Source organism: Hylobates moloch, unplaced genomic scaffold (assembly GCF_009828535.3).
Source record: "Hylobates moloch isolate HMO894 unplaced genomic scaffold, HMol_V3 SCAFFOLD_12, whole genome shotgun sequence".
NCBI lineage: Eukaryota > Metazoa > Chordata > Mammalia > Primates > Hylobatidae > Hylobates > Hylobates moloch.
This window is the reverse complement of record NW_026652287.1, coordinates 47,299,252-47,319,767: the sequence shown is the minus strand read 5'-3', so window position 1 is coordinate 47,319,767 and position 20,516 is coordinate 47,299,252. Positions and strand designations below refer to the sequence as shown.

Below are 20,516 nucleotides of genomic sequence, written 5' to 3'. Positions count from 1 at the left end.
CACCACTGCACTCCAGCCTAGGTGACAGAGTGAGACTCTGTCTCAAAAAAAAAAAAAAAAAGAATGTGTGTTACTAGGGGAGGAGCGGGTCACTGAGAGCCCCAGGAGAGCAGGAGAGGTTTGGGCAGGGGATGACAGTGTTCAGGTGGCTGAGACAGCTGGGCTGGGCTAGGCTGGGATAGAGGCGCCTCATCATCTCCTCCTCCTCTCTGTCTCTCTCTCAAACTACCATTCCCCTCCAGCAATCTTGCCTCTCTTCCCTGCTTCCTGTCTCCTGACACCCCTGCCGAGGGTGCCCTGCATAGGCATTCCCAGTCCAGGCTCCAGCCTTTGCTTAGGCTGTGGGCCCCCTCCCTGGGAGCCCCGTTCCTCCCACCTCTCCAAATTCTCCTTGCTGACTTCATTCAACACCAGCTTTGGGGGACTGCATTCTTCTCCATTATCTCTCTAGCACCTAGTACAGCATCTGGCCCAGTTCCCATGTCCGTGGGGAATGCTGTGCAGAACAGTTACTGGGGCTGCGGGAGTGTGATGCCTCTCGAGTCACATCCAGAAGGACTTGTAGGGGGCCTTAGTCCTGCTTCCTCTCTGCTGAGTCCCCAACCCCCATTGCTCCACAACCAGGCCTGGAGGCTTTTTTTTTTTTTTTTTTGTGACAGAGTCTTGCTCTGTCCCCCAGTCTGGAGTGTAGTGGCATGATTTCGGCTCGCTGCAACCTCCGCTTTCTGGTTCAAACAGTCCTCCTGCTTCAGCCTTGCAAGTGGCTGGGACTACAAGCATGCACCACCACGCCCAGATAATTTTTGTATTTTTAGTAAAGACGACATTTCACCATGTTGGCCAGGCTGGTCTCAAACTTCTGACCTCAATTGATCTGCCAGCCTTGGCCTCCCAAAGTGCTGGGATTATAGCCATGAGCCACTGCGCCCAGCCTAGCTGTTCATTTGTTGGTGGACATTTGGGCTGCCTCCACTTTTTTGGTGATTGTGAATAATGCAGCTGTGAATGTGCATGTACAATGATTTGCTTAAACACTTGTTTTAAATTATTTTGGGTACAGTAGTCCCCACTTATCCACTGGGGAAATGCTCCAAGAACCCCAGTGGATGCCTAAAACTGCAGAGAGCTACTGAACCTTGTATATACCATGTTTTCTCCTATACAGCTCTAATTATAATAAAGTTTAATTTACAAATTAGACACAGCTAGATGCGGTGGCTTATGCCTGTAATCCCAGCACTTTGAGAGGCCGAGGCAGGCTGATGATTTGAGCCCAGGAGTTTGAGACCAGCCTGGGCAACATGGCAAAACCCCATCTCTACTAAAAATACAAAAAAATTAGCCAAGCGTGTTGGTGCATGCCTCTAGTCCCAGCTACTCAGGAGGCTGAGGCAGGAGAATAACCTGAGCCTGGGAAGTTGAGACTACAATGAGCCATGATCACACCACTGCTCTCCATCCTGGGCAATAGAGTAAGACCCTGTCTAAAAAATAATAAAATAAAATAAAATAGGCTGGGTGTGATGGCTCATGATTGTAATCCCAGCACTTTGGGAAGTCAAGGCGGGTAGATTGTTTGAACCCAGGAGTTCGAGACCAGCCTAGGCAACATGGCAAAACCCCATCTCTACTAAAAATAAAAAAAATTAGCAGGGCATGTGGCACACACCTGCAGTCCCAGCTCCTTGGGAAGCAGAGGCTGGATGATCACTTGAGCCTGGGAGGCTGAGGCTGCAGTGAGTCAGGATTGTACCACTGCACTCCAGCCTCAGTGACAGAGCGGGACCCTGTCTCAAAACATAATAATAATAAAATACATTAGGCACAGTAAGAGACTAACAACAACAATAATAATTTTTAGTAGTAAAATATTGTTACACAAACTAAGGGCTACCTGAACATAAGCACTGTGAAACCGTGACAGTTGATGGATAACTGAGATGACCACCAGTGACTAACGGAGCAGATACAGCATGCCCCATACAGCATGAGATTTCATCAGGCTACTCACAACAGCACACAACTTAACATGTATGAATTGTCTACTTCTGGAGTGCAGTGGTGCGATCTCGGCTCACTGCAACCTCTGCCTCCTGGGTTCTAGTGATTCTTGTGCCTCAGCCTCCTGAGTAGTTGGGATTACCGGTGCGCCCCACCACGCCTGGCTAAGTTTTGTATATTTAGTAGAGATGGGGTTTTACCATGTTGGCCAGGCTGCTCTCAAACTCCTGGCCTCAAGTGATCCATCCACCACAGCCTCCCAAAGTTCTGGGATTACAGGCGTGAGCCACTGCACCCTGCCCCAGTGTTCTATTTTTTGTTTTGTTTTGTTTTGTTTGAGACAGAGTCTCGCTCTGTCACCCAGGCTGGAGTGCAGTGGCTCAGTCTTGGCTCACTGCAACCTCCACCTCCTGGGTTCAGGTGATTCTCTTGCCTTAGCCTCCTGTGTAGCTGGGATTACAGACATGCACCACCACGCCTGGCTAATTTTCATATTTTTAGTAGAGACGGGATTTCACCATGTTGGTCAGGCTGGTCTCAAACTCCTGGCCTCAGGTGATCCACCCGCCTTGGCCTCCCAAAGTGCTGGGATTGCAGGCGTGAGCCACCACACCCAGCCAGTGTTCTATTTTTAAAGAAGAGGGTGAGGTGGATGGATACAGACAGATCTTCCCATGCCCCATCCTGCCCCCCATTTTTCTCTCTCCCTGCTAGATCATTAGTCCCTTCTCAAGTGTCTGCCTGTGTTAGTACCCTTGGTTAAGAGCAGGGTTGAAGGGGAGACACAGGGCCTTTTCTGCCCCATACCTGTCGGGAAGCCTCTCAAACTATGTCCTGCATGCCCGTGTCCTGCCTGGCCTAGCCCCAGCCTGCTGCAAGGGACAGGGACCCTGACAGTGGGGACAGACAGACAGCAGATGAGACACATCTTTTTGTTGTTGTTAAATAGGTTCCCCCTTAGATGCTAGCCAGCCCCCTGGGAAGTTGACAGTGACTTGGAGGAGTTCCCTCTTGGGAACTGAGAATGGCTTTCCCCTGGGGACACTCTCTCCTGGCTGCCCTGGCTATAAGTCTGCACAGCAGCACTGCCCAAAGGGTGGGACGTGTCCACGAGATGGTGTGAAGTGGACACAGCTGGACACTGAACATTTCATTGATCGTAAGTTTGCAGAGGCACCACCTCACGTGCATGGCTTCACATGTATTACTCTCCAGTGAACAGTGAAGGGGCTTTAAAGTCCATTTAAAGAAAAATGCCAAGGATATAATAGTGTCAGCTACACTCACAGTGAAAGAGATGAGGGGTGGCCAGGAAAGCACTGTTTAGCGGGTGACTCCTTCTCAGCCCTGAGGATGATGCTGTGCTGGGGCTGAAAGTGGAAGAACCCTGGTGGGAAAGAGAGAGCAGGCAGGAAACAAAAAGTGCCCACACAAGGCCTCTGGGCTTGGTGTATTAGTTTGTTCTTATAATGGTATAAAGAAATACCTGAGATTGGGTAATTTATAAAGAAAAGAGGTTTAATTGGCTCATAGTTCTGCAGGCTGTACAGAAAGCATAGTAGCTTCTGCTTCTGGGGAGGCCTCAGGAAACTTACAATCATAGCAGAAGGTGAAGGGGAAGCAGGCACGTCTTACATGGCTGGAGTAGGAGGAAAAGAACAGGGGAGGTGCTACACACTTTTAAACAACTAGATCTCAACAGCACGGAGGGGATAGTGCTTCATCATTCATTAGAAACCGCCCCCATGATCCAATCACCTCCCACCAAGCCCCACCTCCAACATTGGAGATCACAATTCAACATGAGATATGGGTGTGGACACAGATCCAAACTATATCACTTGGTTTCCAGCTCCACTGCCCCTTCCCAATTTTAGGGTGTCTATGACACCATGACCTTGGAGCATGCACCCCCACCCCCGCCACCCCGTCTATGTGTTTCTTTCCCAATGCCCTGTTTCTCCTCTGAAGGTGTAACAACCGCACCCAGTGCGTGGTGGTCGCCGGCTCAGACGCCTTTCCTGACCCCTGTCCCGGGACCTACAAGTACCTGGAGGTGCAGTACGACTGTGTCCCCTACAGTGAGTCATCTTGTTCCTTGTGCGGATGCGGGCCCTTCTCCCATGAGTGAGTGAGGAGGAGACACCTTGACTCATCACACATGTGCACACATGCATGGGGCCTGGCCACTGGGGAGAGCCGGGCCTGCTCTCTCCAACACACATTCTCTTCTCCCAGACACCAGTGTCCACACTGAGTGCTTGCTCCCCCTCCTCACAGACTCTGTCCCCTCTTGTGGGGGCACCTTCTCCAGCTCTCCTTACCCCAGCCCACTCACCCTGCTTCTTCATGCACCCTGTACTCATTTCCACACTGCCAGGCCATGGTCCCGTGCTCTGCCTGGCACACTTACATCTCTCTCTTCTCCCTTGGCCTCGATGCTTTTCTCGCCCATCTGCCTCCCTCCTCTTCTCACATCCCTTCCTTTTCTGACCCTTCTCATCTACCTTCTCTTCCCTCTCACTTACCCCACTGCCCCTCTCAGCACCTTTCTCTCAGCACCCTCACTCCCCACACACTCCTTCCCAATCATGGAAACTGGACTCTACACCCATAGAGCGGGATACCACCCTCCGAGGCCTGGTGGCAGATTCAGGGTGAAGGGCTGGGGGGCATTTTCAACAGATTCATAGCTCCTCACTGATTTCCCCATTACCATGTGGCACTTCCTGTCTGCAAAGGAAATGCTGCCATGTTGGACTGAGGGTGGCCTCTAGGCAGCCTGAAGAAAGTGATCTGGGGAGCCAGGAGCCTGGCCATCTTGCACCTGGCCAAGGGGATCAGACAAAGACAGGGTCTCTCCTCCTCAGCACCCCACCCTTGACATCACCTTTTTCCTGCCCTCTCTCCTCCCTCCCTCCTTCCCGTTATCCCTTCCCCTCTCCTCCCACAATGGGTTCCATGTAGCCAACCTAGTGGTAGGGCCTCCGGGCAGAGTGGGGAGAAGGCAGGGCCATCAGGGTGTCTGAGTGTGGCGGGCCAGGGTTGGGGACCAAGAGGCCCTGTAACTCTCCCTCCTCTCCCTTCCCACCCCAACCTTCCCCTCCAGCCTTTGATTTCTCCTCACAGGTGACTCGACGCTGGGGAAACAGGATCCCTTCTGTGCTTCCGTAATTTTCTTCTTTTACTCCTCGTCCTTTCCTTTCAGCGCCTGAGGCCTTCAGCCACCACCGAGGGGGACACCCATCTGCTCCTTGAAGCCTCCCCACAGCACTGGGGACACGGCCGACTCCCGTGGCTGGGGCAGCAGGGAAGGGGGGTGGGAGGCAGCGAGCTCAGCACAGGGGAGCAGTCAGATGGGTGTAGGTTCAAGACTCGACTGGGCTCTTGAGTTTTCTGGCTCTGAAACCTTGAGCAAATGACTTAATTTCTCTGGGCCACTACGGAAGGAGGTGTGAGTCTGCGAGATGACATGTGAGAAGTGCTTGGCCCAGGGCCGGCCACAGAGTCGCTCCCGGTGGCAGGGTTTTGAGTGCCGAGTGTAAACTTCCCAAGGGCAGAGGCTTCGTCTTTACCCGCCGCCCCAGCGCCCAGACCCATGCCTGGTTCAGGATGTGCTCAGTAATATTACCAATGCCCTTTAAGCCAGCTGAGCCTGTTTATTCATCTGTCATGGGGTGGAGAGGGGTCAAAAGCCTTCCCTGGGAAGCTGCAAGGAGTAGCGACAATGTGTGTCAAGCTTGTGTGCACCCGAGCTGTAGATGCAAAGGAAATGGTGCCTGCTTCCGCCAGCCATGTGGCCTCACTTCACTGTACCTCAGTTTTCCTATCTGTAGACAGGGTTCTCAAAAGACGGCCCATGAGGTGCGTAGCATAGTTGCTGGCCCCTCGTGAGTGCTGGACACTTGGTAGTCGTTGCTTTTGTTGCAACTCCTTGTAATGCCTCTTGTCAATTACGATTATTGCTATGGTAATCAAAATTAAAATAACAACGGATAATGAACCCAACTTCTCCCAAGGCAGGTGAGATAAAGAGCAGGAAGAACTCCCCGGTCCAAGTGGAAGCCAAAGCAAGTAGATGAGAGGCCCAGGTCAAGCAGCAGGAAAGAAGCTAGGAGAGGAGAGGAGCTGAGAGACCTCCTGGAGCCGAGGCCCTGAGCGTGGTCCAGGGGCCACAACCAACAGAGACCAGGCAGGCTCCAGGGACAGAGGGCTGTCTGATGGAAGAGACATAGCCTGAGCCCTTGGGAAGACAGGAGACACAAGCACACACACACACACACATGCACGCACACGTGTGTGCACACATACGGGGTGGACGTTGGGGGCAGAGCTAACTCCTGATCCTCCAGAGGAAGGAGGCTGGAGTTAAAGGGGGGACAGGAGGTAGCTAGAGGACAGGGAGGCCAGGCACTCGTCCCCAGAATGTTCGCTGAGCATCTCCTGAGTGCCAGGCCCTGGGTGAGGCGCTGGGAAGGGAGCCAGAGGCTGCCCCTGCGGAGCTCCCTGCCAGAACCTTCAAGAGGGGCCAGGAGAGCCAGTCCCTCCGGTCAGAAGTTCCTGAGGGGCCAGGAATGCAGTGGGGAGCGGCCTGGGCAGCCACCTGGCCCAGGGCTTCAGAGGCTGGGGTGACCCCAGTGCTGGTGAGGGTGGGTCAGGGGTGGGTGGCAGGGGGCACGTGATGTGTGGGAACCCTCCCACACACTGGACAAGCCCGACTAATGCTGGATTTGCTTTGCAGCTGAGCACAGTCTAACCTCGTCCCTTCCTCCCCTAGGTGCCGCCCGTCCTCAGGGCAGCGGGCAGGGCGGAGCTCCCAGCTCCTGGGCCCTGGGTGGGTTGAGCAGAGAAGCCAAGCCTCAGGCTTGCCCCTGGGGAGCCTGGGAGCGTGTCTGTGCCCCCACCTGCTGTCCCACCCAGTCTGTGTTCCCCACCCCCGCCACCTCTCTGCTTCCGTCTCCCCGACCCTGGCTCTCTCTGGGGCCTGGGTGCAACTGCCCGTCTGCCTCTCTGTCGTTCTGTGCCTGGCTCTACCACCTTCTGTGTTTGCTTCTTCTGGGTTGTGAGAGCTTGGGGGAAGTCAGCTGGACCTGGGTGAGGCCAGCACAAAGGGGAAGGAGTTCAGCTTGTTTCTCGGCTGAGGGTGGGCCCAGGCCCTGGGAGACACTGAACCCCTTCCTCTAGGGCCCCTGGTTCTAGCAGGAGGGCAGCAGGCAGGGTGGGAAGGGAGCCGAGTGGCTTATCCACCCCACCACTCCCTGGTGCCCCCTCTGACCGGAGCCTACCTCCCAGCTGGGGCTCCCTACTCCCTGCCCCCCCTGCACCAAGGGTGCCCCCTCCCACCTGAGGGCTCTGTCTGCCTGCCTGCCTGTACCCCCCTACCACTCCTGTGTCTTTCTGTGTCTTCTCCCTCCTGTGTGTGTCCCCCTTGTCCCTCTGACTGTCTCCCCAGCACCCTCTGGCCCCATCTGACCACCCCCAGAGGAAGGGACCTGGGGGCGGGGGCCCGAGCTGATGCTACGGAAGGGGTTGGGGAAGCAGGAGCGAGGAAGGAAAGGAAAAGGGGGCGTGTTGCCAGAAAAGAAACGAAAGCAATTTAATCTCTTTTTTTTTCTCTTTTTTTCTTGCACATTTTTTTTTTCAATTTGTTTTCTCTCTCTCTTCCGATGCTTAAAGTAGAAGTGGAGCAGAAAGGTAAACGCACTGTTACCAATGCTAACCCCTAACTCACACTTTGTTCTACCTGTACCATACTTATGTGACCTGCCCTCCCTCCCGGCCCCTTCTTCTCTCCCCCACCCACACTTGGTCCGGTCGGTATCCCCCACCCCGGGTTGTCCTCCCAGCGGGGCCAGCCCTGGTGCGGCCACGGGCATCTCCACCCTCCAGATACCCACGGAAGCTCCTCTCTGAGCTTGGGCAGGATTTTCTCTCTCTCGCTGTTTCTGTCTCTCTCTGTCCCTCCTTCCTGGTCCCTGGCCCTTTCGGGGGACCTGGCCTTCTCTCATACTTCTTTTGCCTCCTTCAGGAGAAGTGTATAAGCATCCAGGGCGGGTGGGGAGGGAGGGACTCCCTTCCCCGGCTCCCCCACTGGGGCACCGGGTGAGCTGTCTCTCTCTCTCTTTCTGTCTCTCTCTCTGTCTCTCCCCTCTCTCTTCCTCCTTCCCCTGCACCTTTTATAACATGTTTCTGGTTCAGGGGAGGCGGGCTGGAGGGGACACCACTGTTTTCCTTCCGGGGAGCAGATTCTTCTATGTCTCGGGCTCCTGGTGGTTTAAGTTCCTTCTGGTTTGATGTTTCCAAGGCCCAGAGCTGTTTTGGAGCATGGAGCACCAGTCTTCCCCACCCCCAACCTGATCCCCATCTCTGACCAGCTGGGGGCCCAGCCCTGGGGAGGGGTGTCAGCTGTCCCCAGCCCTGGGAGGGGGCAGCCTGCCAAAAAATGAAAAAATGAGGGCGAGGGGGCGGGGGCGGGCCTCGTGGTTGGGGGAGCGAAGGGTGGGGGAGCGTGTTCTCTGTTTCTTTCACACTTGCAAAGCTGCAGTCAGGGTTTCTTCTGGGCTGTTGTGGTTAGAGGACCAGGGAGAGGGGCGGTGGGCGGCGGGGGCACAGTCTGGGGACTTCCACAGACTCCGTAATTTCTGGCAGAGAACTCCCTAGTGGATGGGGCTGGCCTTTACTGGCTGTTACTGGGGGGGCAGAGGTGCTGCTGCTGAGGGGCTTCTAGGGTGAGACGTTAGGGATGACCATTTCCTCTCCAGAAAGTTTTGGGAAATTTACCCATCTGAGGCCAGCAGCAGCGGGCGGGGCTGGAGGACATGGCCTTTCGGGATCCCTTTTGCCTTGAAATTACAGTGGTCTGTGGAGCATCCCTTCCGAAGGAGGTGGGGCAGGGTCCCTCTGAGCTGCTCCCCTCCCCGTCTTCCCCTCTGCCCCATCTCAGAGAGGCCTGGGCTGCTGGCCCGAGGTCCGCCCCCTCACCACACCCCTCCACTCTCCTCTCTTTCTCCTGGAGTCTCTCTCCCTCCCAGCACCAGCCACTCTTCTTGCAGGCCCACTGGTTTGGATGCGGCACCACTGGAGCTTTTCTCTTCGAGGGCCAGGGCAGGGCGGGTGGGGTGACGGGGCAAGGGAGGCAAGAGGAGGGATTGGGAGCTTGGTGCTAGTGAAGGGTCCTTGCTGTCCAAGGCCCCAGACAGACTCTTCCTCATCTCCCCCTTCCCCTAGGTTGACCTCTAACCACGTTTTTCCTCCCCTGACACCCTCTGAGCAGGTTAGGCTCTGAGGCCTCCCACCATCCCCTTCACACAAACACGTCCCCTCAGATGCCACACACCTGGCGGGGGTGGGGACCGGCTTGGGCATAGGCCAGTGTGCTGGACGGAGTGTGCAGGCCGACCCCTCGGGGCATCAGGGACAGGGGGATGGCCAGTCCCCAGGGCCCAAGCCAGCGTCGTTCTGGCTCCTGCCCAGCTCTATGTCCCAGGCTCCTCTCCCTCTACAAAAACTACATCCTCCTGGCTCCTTTGTGCCAGGGGGCCCCTGAGCCACATTGTCCCCATGCTGTGAAGGGAGTGCTGCCTGTCCCCCTCCCTCCCAAGCCTGCTGGAGGTAGGGAATGAGGACTAGCCCAAGCCCCTCTTGCCACTGGGGCTGCCCCCCCAAGCCGGTGCCAGGTCCTAGCCCCCCCCACCCGGTTCCCTCGGGGCCAGCTGCTTTGGTGACATGCCAAGCAGGAGCAGAGAATTCACTGCAAACCCTCCACCCTCGCCCTGGCCTATGTGTGGGTACCGCCAGCCGGGAGGTGAGGGAGGCCCGGCCATCCTGGATGGAGGGGCACACTCTGGGAGATGGGGGGGTCTGGCCACACTGACACCCGGATCAGTCAAGGGGAGGTTAGGAGTAGGTGGCGCTGGGACGTGACTGGGCAAGGGTGGGCCGGCCAGCAGTGGCCAACGAGATGCAGTTGAGGTTTTCCTCCTTTTCAGGGATTGGGGGGGTGGGGCGGGGCCCCCCACCTTTCTGACATCAGCGCTGCCTTGGTCCCTCCTCCCGAGCCGGGGATGGTCGCAGGTAAATCGGGGTCCGGGCCAGGGGAGGTGGGGGGCCTGGCTGGGGCGGGCTGGGTCTTTATCCTAGCACCTGGTTCCCTCCCCTGCCCCCTCCGAGCTGGACCTGGGACTGCCCCCCTGAGGGACCCTCAGTCGGGCCTAGGCCTTGGAGTGAATTCTCTGCTCACCCCTCTCTCCTCCGCCAGCACTAACCCTTTCTTCCCAGGTGGTTTGCAGCACAGCCTCCCACGGAGCCAGGACCTCGCCAAGCCCCATACGCCCTTGTCTCTCTTCCCTCTGCACAGCTCTCCTCTCCCTCCCCAACTCTCCTGGGAGCCCTGTCCCTTTCCATGTCCCCACCCCCACCCCTGTGCACAGTGCCACTGTCTGCTGCTGAGCCAGACCCCATGAGAGACCCTGCTGGCTGGGGGCAGGGCTGGGCGCCCTCCAGGAGGGGCCAGACTCTTCCATTCCCTGTCCTAGCCTGGGAGCTGCCTCTGGGAATCCCTTCCTCGGCTACTGACTTCGTGGGTACCGGGTGGGGGGTGGGGAGCAGGCTGTATCAGGAACCTGGGGAGAGAGTTGAAACCCCTATCCTTCCCCCAGCCTGGAATAGGGGGACACTCCTGACACCCACAGTGGGTATGGAAACATCACTCTACCTTGCAATTTTTGCAGGAGGAAGAAAGAGGAGTTAAAAAAAAAAAATCTGTCCGGGTGTGGTTGGTGAAGGATGGGACCTTGGACCCTAGCTCTTCCCTAAGTGGCAGAGAAGAGGGAGAAGGGGCCGGGTGCTGATTCCCTGGACCGTCAAAGTCAGGAGTGACTGTAGTGGGGAGATTCTGCCCCCACTTAAATCACACGGGACCACCTCTGGGAGGGCTCTTGCCAAACTCCTCCCCAGCCTGTGGGGTCTCTAGCAGCCAGGGAAGGGAAGAGGGGCACCACTTCCCCTCACTAACCCCGCTCTTAATGGCCTTCAGGGTTCACATTTCCAGGGAGAGGGGCAGCTGGGCAGGGCGTGGGGAGGGGGTCGGGTCCCAGCCCGGAAACCCCCTTCCCATCACCAGCCCTACCAAGCAACCGTGACTGCAGCAGCAGGAGGGGACAACCTGGCTCCCCACCGGCAGCGTGACCAACTTGCCTCTCTCCCCCCTCTCTCTCTTTTTCCTCCCTCTCGCCTCTGTCCCTTCTCTCCTGTCTCTGCCCCTCCTGCCCACTCTGCCCAGTCTTCGTGTGCCCAGGGACCCTGCAGAAGGTGCTGGAGCCCACCTCGACACACGAGTCGGAGCACCAGTCTGGCGCATGGTGCAAGGACCCGCTGCAGGCGGGTGACCGCATCTACGTGATGCCTTGGATCCCCTACCGCACGGACACACTGACTGAGTATGCCTCATGGGAGGACTACGTGGCTGCCCGCCACACCACCACCTACCGCCTGCCCAACCGCGTGGATGGCACAGGCTTTGTGGTCTACGATGGTGCCGTCTTCTACAACAAGGAGCGCACGCGCAACATCGTCAAGTATGACCTGCGGACGCGCATCAAGAGCGGGGAGACGGTTATCAATACCGCCAACTACCACGACACCTCGCCCTATCGCTGGGGCGGCAAGACCGACATTGACCTGGCAGTGGACGAGAACGGGCTGTGGGTCATCTACGCCACCGAGGGCAACAACGGGCGGCTGGTGGTGAGCCAGCTGAACCCCTACACACTGCGCTTTGAGGGCACGTGGGAGACGGGTTACGACAAGCGCTCGGCATCCAACGCCTTCATGGTGTGTGGGGTCCTGTACGTGCTGCGCTCCGTGTACGTGGATGATGACAGCGAGGCGGCTGGCAACCGCGTGGACTATGCCTTCAACACCAATGCCAACCGCGAGGAGCCTGTCAGCCTCGCCTTCCCCAACCCCTACCAGTTCATCTCCTCCGTTGACTACAACCCTCGCGACAACCAGCTGTACGTCTGGAACAACTATTTCGTGGTGCGCTACAGCCTGGAGTTCGGGCCGCCCGACCCCAGTGCTGGTGAGGACGACTTACTTCCAGGCATGGAGCCTGCTTGCCTTTGTCTCCTCCACCCCCACCCACCCCTGGGTCCCAGGGTGGGGAGCCCCATCCTGTGAGCTCTTGGGGATTGGGAGGTAAAGGAAATTCACAGCATGTGACAGACGCTGTTCTAAGCACCTCACAGTCATTAACTCATCTCCTCACGGTCTATGACACAGGGATCCTTACTGCCCTGTTTTACAGATGAGGACACTGAGGCACTGTGTGGGTAGGGGATTAAGTTATTTGAGGATCTGAACCCAGCTTCCCAACCACTGAACTGCAGTGCCTCTCCCAGGGGCTTGGGCACCTTTACTCCAGGAACCCTTGGATCCACCAAAATCCTGGGTGGAAGTCCAGTATCCACAAAAGAGCTGAGCTGCTGATGTTGACCGGGCTGAGGGCAACTCTGCAGTCTTCTTTTGCCCCCCTTAGCTGCCCTGCTAGCTCTGTGCTGCCCCAGGGCTCCAGGGAGTCCTATCTAACCCCATCTTGTTTGCAAAAGGGGGAGTTGAGGCCCCCAGAAAGAGGGAGCCTAGCCAGGTTACATAAGCCAAAGTCAGCTAGAACGAGGACGGGAGGCGGTGGTATTCAGCCTCCGCCTGGTGGCGGGGCTGACCTGGATTGGGGAGGGCTCCTGCCCTCAGGGGCTCAACCTGGGAGGGTTCCTGTCCCCCAGACACCTCCATCCCTGCCTCTCCCGACTGTTCTCTCAGAACTTACGGTACACATCGTGGATTTTTACCACCCTTTGCTACTTTATATGGTCCCATGGGCATAAGGGACTTTGGTGGGCACAGAGAGGCCAGGAGAGATCAACTCTCAGACCCAGTGGGGCCTAGCACGTGTTTCCATGTCAGTAGATGAGGAAGATGCTAGGATGGCCTGGGACCCCCTGCCCAGGCATGCTGTGACATGGCCCTGAGCACGGGGATGACCCTGTCTCGTATCCCCTCTCCAGGCCCAGCCACTTCCCCACCCCTCAGCACGACCACCACAGCCAGGCCCACGCCCCTCACCAGCACAGCCTCGCCTGCAGCCACCACCCCGCTCCGCCGGGCACCCCTCACCACGCACCCAGTGGGTGCCATCAACCAGCTGGGACCTGATCTGCCTCCAGCCACAGCCCCAGTCCCCAGCACCCGGCGGCCCCCAGCCCCGAATCTACACGTGTCCCCTGAGCTCTTCTGTGAGCCCCGAGAGGTACGGCGGGTCCAGTGGCCGGCCACCCAGCAGGGCATGCTGGTGGAGAGGCCCTGCCCCAAGGGGACTCGAGGTGAGTACAGAGGCTGCAGCCAGGCGAGGGATGGGGGCCATGCCCCCAGCAGCTTAGCACAGATGCATGTGTGGGTGGTGGTCTGTACTGCGGAGCAGAGGCTTTCTGAGGGCAGGGATCATCCCCAGTGACCAGCAGAGCTCTCACGGCACAGGAGCCACTCAGTGCCCCCAGCCCCACCTGCAGAACCTGCAGGGAGCCCGCAGGAGGTGACCTGGCTCCCAGCCTCAGGCTGACTTGCAACAGCCCCGGGCACAGCTTCACATGGATGGCCAGCTGAAGTGTGAAAAGGGCAGGGCCGCGTGTCCTGGAGATCTGAGGGGAGGGTTGGCAGGTGCTTCGTGGAGAGGGGGCGTTCAAGATGGGTCTTGCTGGAAGGTTCTAATTCTGGAGGCAAAGACAGAAGGGGGCAGGAGGGAGAGCTCAGGGCAAGTGAGTGGCGCCTCTTTCGACTGTCCAGCCTGCTTCATGTCTGTTTCTCCGTGTTTCCCTCACCTCCCTCTTCGCCCGCTCGTCCCCCTCTCTCTGTCATCTCCTTTCCCCCTCTCCGTCCCATCCTTCTCTTCTTCCCTTTGGCTCCCTTGTCTGTTCCTGTCTGTCTGTCCCTGCAGGAATTGCCTCCTTCCAGTGTCTACCAGCCTTGGGGCTCTGGAACCCCCGGGGCCCTGACCTCAGCAACTGCACCTCCCCCTGGGTCAACCAGGTGGCCCAGAAGGTACCAGCCACCACCCCTCGCAGGCAGGCACATGTGCTCAGGCCCAGGGCCCAGGGCCCAGCAGGGGTCGTGGAGCAACTGGGGAGACACGGGCTGGCAGGTCTGGAAGGCAGGACTGTGGGGTCACCTCCCTGGCCTACAAAGGGAGCAGAGACAGATGGGGTGGGAAGGGGCAGACGGTGACGGGGAAGCAGAGAGAGAAATAGGAGAGGCTGCACAGGCCAGGGAAGCCGGGGAGGGCAGGATGGTCCCTGACAGTCCTGGGATTCCCCCTCCCCGCCCCCACCTCATGCAGATCAAGAGTGGGGAGAATGCGGCCAACATCGCCAGCGAGCTGGCCCGACACACCCGGGGCTCCATCTACGCGGGGGATGTCTCCTCCTCCGTGAAGCTGATGGAACAGCTGCTGGACATCCTGGATGCCCAACTGCAGGCCCTGCGGCCCATCGAGCGCGAGTCAGCCGGCAAGAACTACAACAAGGTGGGGCCTGGCGGTGGCGGTGGCGCTGACCTGGTGTGGGGAGGGCGCCTGCCCCCAGGGGCTCGGGAAGTATCTGACCTGGTACCTCCCAGCCAGGCTGCCACCTCCACTCCTTTCTTCAGAGAGGAAGGACCACCCCCCCGCCCCCGCCCCCTGCCAAGGACTGCTGGGTCTCACTCCTGTGCTGCCCCGGATGGTCCTGGGGGTTGGGGATCCCTGAGGAATGTCTTGCTGATAGCCCAGCCCTGGGTCAGTGGTAGCCACAGACAAGAGAGCTATCCAGATGTGACAGTATTAGGGTGAGGGAACCGGCACCCAGAGGCCTGGCCTGACATCACCTCCATCTCTTTCTAGATGCACAAGCGAGAGAGAACTTGCAAGGATTATATCAAGGTGAGACCCAGGGGGTCCCAGTGTAAGGACCGTGGGCTCCAGCTGATGGGGTGATTAGGGGTGGAGGTTGAGAAGAGGGCACGCAGAGCCCACCCCTAGGAATTAGAGGGTGTTGGGAGCTCACAGCACCATGCCCCCTGCCTGTGCAGGCTGTGGTGGAGACAGTGGACAATCTGCTCCGGCCAGAAGCTCTGGAGTCCTGGAAGGACATGAATGCCACGGAGCAGGTGCACACGGCCACCATGCTCCTGGATGTCTTGGAAGAGGGCGCCTTCCTGCTGGCCGACAACGTCAGGGAGCCTGCCCGCTTCCTGGCTGCCAAGGAGAATGTGGGTGAGTGCCACAGTCACCCAGGGCAAACTCAGATACGAACCTTAAACCACGGGGTTCTGGCCTGGAGGCCACAGGGGGGCTACCCGACCCTTGGGCGTCTTGCCACAGGGTCTTGTTCTGCAGCCTGAGCCCCTGGACCAGGAACAGACCCCAACTGAGTGTGCCTTGCCTTCCCCTGTCCCCACAGTCCTGGAGGTCACAGTCCTGAACACAGAGGGCCAGGTGCAGGAGCTGGTGTTCCCCCAGGAGGAGTACCCGAGAAAGAACTCCATCCAGCTGTCTGCCAAAACCATCAAGCAGAACAGCCGCAATGGTTAGTGTCCCTGGCGGGGCCTCGGGTGGGGAAGCAGCCCCACCCCCACCCCCCAGCTCTGTGCTAGCGTCTCTGTGGAGACACAAGTGTGCCATTTGTGGAGGGCAGCGGTGCTGAACTTTTCTCATGCTAGTGTAAAATTGAGGGGATTCAGGGGCCCTGAAGTGCTGCAGAGCCCCAAGAGTGAGCCTTACAGTTGCAAAGCTGGCTCCTGGGCCTCACAGCTCAGAGAGGATGGGGCCATTGAGACGAAGGCTCAGAGAGGTCAGGGGCTTGCCCAAGGTCACACAGTGAGAATGGGTGGGTCGGAGGCCCAGCTTGTGTGTCCTGGCACGCTGCCCTGCTGTTTAGAACTGCCTTCAGCTGAGCAGTGGTCTTGTGGACAGGGCTCCCTGACCCCCGCCTGCCTGGGCTATGGATTGGCTTCAGAAGTCCCAGTGGCCAGCGTGGCCGAGGGCTGAGGAGCTGGCTGAGCTGGGAAGCCAGGGGCCTGGACAGAGGTGCGCCAGCTTAGGATGCTGACACATCCAAACGTGCCTGTTCTCACCAGGGGTGGTCAAAGTTGTCTTCATTCTCTATAACAACCTGGGCCTCTTCCTGTCCACGGAGAATGCCACAGTGAAGCTGGCTGGCGAAGCAGGCCCAGGTGGCCCTGGGGGCGCCTCTCTAGTGGTGAACTCACAGGTCATCGCAGCATCCATCAACAAGGAGTCCAGCCGCGTCTTCCTCATGGACCCCGTCATCTTCACCGTGGCCCACCTGGAGGTGAGCTGAGCCGTCCCCCTCCATCCATGGGGGTCCCTGAACCCTCTGTGTTCCCAGGCTGTGTAGCTGCCCCTCCATGTGCTTACCTCCAGAACAAGTTATGGGTTCTTCCACTTTAGTAGCTTGGGCCATTTGTCCCCAGAGCTCTCAGAATGTCAACTGGAGCCCCAGACCCCAGGCACTTCTTTGATACTTGGCACCATCCCTGTAGCCAGGTGTGGGGGGCCGGAATGGGACTCCCCGGTTCTGACTCTAGTTCTGACACCCTGGCGCCACCACACAACAGGACAAGAACCACTTCAATGCTAACTGCTCCTTCTGGAACTACTCGGAGCGTTCCATGCTGGGCTACTGGTCGACCCAAGGCTGCCGCCTGGTGGAGTCCAACAAGACCCATACCACGTGTGCCTGCAGCCACCTCACCAACTTCGCCGTGCTCATGGCTCATCGTGAGATCGTAAGCTGGCTGGCGCTCTGCTCCTCCAGGCAGGCCCGCTTGCTGGCCTGGCTTTGCATGGCATCCTAGAGAGATCATGGGCAGTATCAGGGGAGGCTGGCCTCATGGGTGTGGGGGGCCCCAGTCTTGCCTGGGGCATGAGGCCGTGCGTCTGGTCCTCTATGGCCATTGTCCCACCGTCTCCCAAGGCACTCTGGAGAAGCAAGTTGGTGTCACGTTGGTCATCTCTCCACAAGCCTTCCAGAGCATGAGGAAGTGAGCGCATTGCTGCTTGCAGAGGGGTGGGGGCTGCCAGGTTGGCGGCACCAGAGGTCCTCACGGCCCATGGCCTTGCCCAGGGCCCTGTCTGCGGCTGGCACCTGGCTGAGCCCAGCGTGCAAAACCAAAGGCCCTGAGCATGCCCCCTGCTCCTGTCCCCAGTACCAGGGCCGCATCAACGAGCTGCTGCTGTCGGTCATCACCTGGGTGGGCATCGTGATCTCCCTGGTCTGCTTGGCCATCTGCATCTCCACCTTCTGCTTCCTGCGGGGGCTGCAGACCGACCGCAACACCATCCACAAGAACCTGTGCATCAACCTCTTCCTGGCTGAGCTGCTCTTCCTGGTCGGGATCGACAAGACTCAGTATGAGGTGGGCTGGGACTCTAGGGCAGGTGACGGCCAGCGCCTGGGGGGCCGGGAGAGGAAGGGGGACGCCTGCCTGGGCAGCAGCCCCTCACCCTTGGTGCTCCCCGCAGATTGCCTGCCCCATCTTCGCCGGCCTGCTGCACTACTTCTTCCTGGCCGCCTTCTCCTGGCTGTGCCTGGAGGGTGTGCACCTCTACCTGCTGCTGGTGGAGGTGTTTGAGAGCGAGTATTCCCGCACCAAGTACTACTATCTGGGTGGCTACTGCTTCCCGGCCCTGGTGGTGGGCATCGCGGCTGCCATTGACTACCGCAGCTACGGCACCGAGAAGGCGTGAGTTTCCACCTCCCAGCCCTGCACCCTCCCTCCTGGTTCCCTGCTGGGCGGCACCCCTTGGACCAGGACCTTCAGGGCGGTAGCCTCCCTTCCTCCTCCTGATCCCAGAGGCTGCAGCCTGCAGAGTCCTAGGCCTTCATGGGTCGCTGGGAATGGCTCCTCGGCTTCCTTCTATACCCCGGCCCTGTTTCCTTTACAGCTGCTGGCTCCGAGTGGACAATTACTTCATCTGGAGTTTCATCGGGCCGGTCTCCTTCGTTATCGTGGTGAGTTGGGAGGTGACACCCCTAGCACCACATCTTCCTTCATCCAGGCTGGCCTTGACCCCAGCCCCTTCCCTGCCCCCACCACACACACACACACACACACACACACACACACACACACACACACTCTCTCTCTCTCTCTCTCTCTCTCTCTCTGTCTCCACACATTGGAACTGAGCCACCATCTGAGAGGATGAGAGCGTGCTGGGTCCATGGAGCTCCTGTGCTGAGGGCTGCTCGCCTGGGGGGCTGTGATTTGAGCCCCTGCCGTGTGTCAGGCCATGGGTCTTGTCCTCCCAGCAGCCAGAGTGGCATTAAATTGCCAGTCATGCCAATCAGCTCACTGCTGCACAGCGGGCACCTCGGGCAGGTCTGGGGTTCTCCCAGCAGAGGCGAGCTGGGCCCTAGCCTCAGTGCTGAGGGAGGCAGGGCCACTCTCAGCCCAGCCTGTCCCTTGTCCCGCCCCCAGGTCAACCTGGTGTTCCTTATGGTGACCCTGCACAAGATGATCCGAAGCTCATCTGTGCTCAAGCCCGACTCCAGCCGCCTGGACAACATTAAGTGAGCCTCGCCCCTGCCTGCCCCCTGCCCCATCACCCACCCCCGCCCCGCACCGGGCCCACCTCTTCCAGGGTGTCCTAAAAGGTAGTGCTGTCACCTCTGGTGACACACATTGCAATTTTAAGTACCAAGAGGGGTGTTTTATTGTGTTTACTATGTACCTACTTAATGGGTCTTAGCGTATCATTAGCACGTCCAACCTGTGGCTTTGGGGGCATCACTATGTAGAGTGAGGCTAAATTCAAAAGGTGAGTCTGTTTAAGGGCAACTTAAAGAGAAACAGGCAGCAAATGTAGCCTAGGTGGTCTGGAAATTTGGCAGAAACAATGAAGTTGGCAGAGGAATAACTGATGTTCACAATAGCCCGACCCCTGAGCCAGTACCTTTCCCTCAGTCCCAGGCTGGGGTGGAGGTGTCCTGGGCAGGCCACTGCCCCCAAGGCCCACTCGGCCTGCTCAGGGCTTTGCAGACAATGCCCAGGCCCACCCAAGGGCCCCCCTTGTAGGCTGCAGGGGAGGCCTGGGCTAAGGCCGTCCTCTCCGGCGGGTACTCTTGACACCCCTGTCGCCCCACTCCCAGATCCTGGGCACTGGGGGCCATCGCGCTGCTGTTCCTGCTGGGCCTGACCTGGGCTTTCGGCCTCCTCTTCATCAACAAGGAGTCGGTGGTCATGGCCTATCTCTTCACCACCTTCAACGCCTTCCAGGGGGTCTTCATCTTCGTCTTTCATTGCGCCTTACAGAAGAAGGTGAGGTCGAGGCGGGGTCCTGGGTCACAGCTTCCCTTGGAGATGTTTCCTGGGCACCCAGGAGAAGGCGGCGAGGGTGGAGGGGATTCAGGGGCTCCCTCAAGCCCCCAGTGAGTACTGCAGGGCTTCTATGGTCAGGTCTGCATCCACCGGGAGGGGAGCACAAGCTCAGGTTAGGGAGGGTTTAACCACAGGTGAAGAGGGTTCTGAAAAAAAGCAAGATACAGCAGCTTAGAGGAGAGCAGAACAGATTTGGTAATGGGGAACCCTCACCACCATGAGGGCCACAAGTCAGGCCTGGGAGAGGGAGGACTTTGGGAGCCACCCTGAGGAAGCACTGCCTACATTCATAGTTCTGGAAAGAATTGTGAATTTTGTGGTGATAGAAAGGATCTTTTTAAAATAAATGTGTTAAAATCTGAATCTTAAAAAAACATACAGTCCGGACGCGGTGGCTCACGCCTGTAATCCCAGCACTTTGGGAGGCTGAGGCGGGCAGATCACCTTGAGGTCAGGAGTTCCAGACCAGCCTGGCCAACATGGTGAAACCCCGTCTCTACTTAAAAATTTAAAAATTAGCCTGGTGTGGTGGGCGCCTGTAGTCCCAGCAACTTGGGAGGCTGAGGGGCTGAGGTAGGAGAATCACTTGACCCCCAAAGGCAGAGGTTGCAGTGAGCCGAGATTGCGCCACTGCACTCCAGCCTGGGCAACAGAGCAAAACTCTGTCTCCAAAAAAAAAAAACAAAAACAAAAAAACACCACACATACAAAGGGCTGGGTGCAGTGGCTCATGCCTGTAATCCCAGCACTTTGGGAGGCTGGGGCAGGAGGATCGCTTAAGCCCAGGAATTCGAGACCAGCCTGGGCAACAGAGACCCCGTCTCTATTTAAAAAAAACAAAGGGGACAACAGTAGCCGGGGAACATGGGCAGGGAGTGGGGATACTGGCAGCACCCTCAGGACTGAAGCTGGGGAGACGGAGCTGAGGCATTTGTAGAGTCAGTCCTGGCAGCAGTGCGGGCCATGGAGACTGCTGTTGGACTTGGGGAGTGGTGAGGCAGGTAAGGCTTAAGGCAGGGGATAGCGGAGGCAATGATCATGAGAATCCTGGTTGCAAGGGAGGAGGTGGCCTCTGTGCCTGCTCT

The 20,516-nt window shown here is 58.2% G+C and overlaps 1 protein-coding gene across 3 annotated transcripts in view; it reads left to right on the top strand.

Moving 5' to 3' along the window:
• ADGRL1 (adhesion G protein-coupled receptor L1) overlaps positions 1-20,516 on the top strand; it is a 56,353-nt gene that overhangs the window by 32,515 nt on the left and 3,322 nt on the right. The window contains exons 2-18 of one of the 3 annotated variants that reach the window (XM_058424942.1): positions 3,973-4,082; positions 7,681-7,695; positions 9,990-10,074; positions 11,282-12,082; positions 13,065-13,379; positions 13,991-14,094; positions 14,390-14,575; positions 14,930-14,968; positions 15,118-15,301; positions 15,489-15,614; positions 16,165-16,379; positions 16,666-16,836; positions 17,257-17,466; positions 17,573-17,793; positions 17,996-18,062; positions 18,532-18,623; positions 19,203-19,371. In XM_058424942.1, coding sequence (XP_058280925.1) covers positions 3,973-4,082; positions 7,681-7,695; positions 9,990-10,074; positions 11,282-12,082; positions 13,065-13,379; positions 13,991-14,094; positions 14,390-14,575; positions 14,930-14,968; positions 15,118-15,301; positions 15,489-15,614; positions 16,165-16,379; positions 16,666-16,836; positions 17,257-17,466; positions 17,573-17,793; positions 17,996-18,062; positions 18,532-18,623; positions 19,203-19,371 — 3,110 coding nt within the window. The remainder of the gene's footprint in view (positions 1-3,972; positions 4,083-7,680; positions 7,696-9,989; positions 10,075-11,281; positions 12,083-13,064; positions 13,380-13,990; positions 14,095-14,389; positions 14,576-14,929; positions 14,969-15,117; positions 15,302-15,488; positions 15,615-16,164; positions 16,380-16,665; positions 16,837-17,256; positions 17,467-17,572; positions 17,794-17,995; positions 18,063-18,531; positions 18,624-19,202; positions 19,372-20,516) is intronic. The other 2 variants (XM_032169939.2, XM_032169940.2) reach the window with 2 other exon arrangements.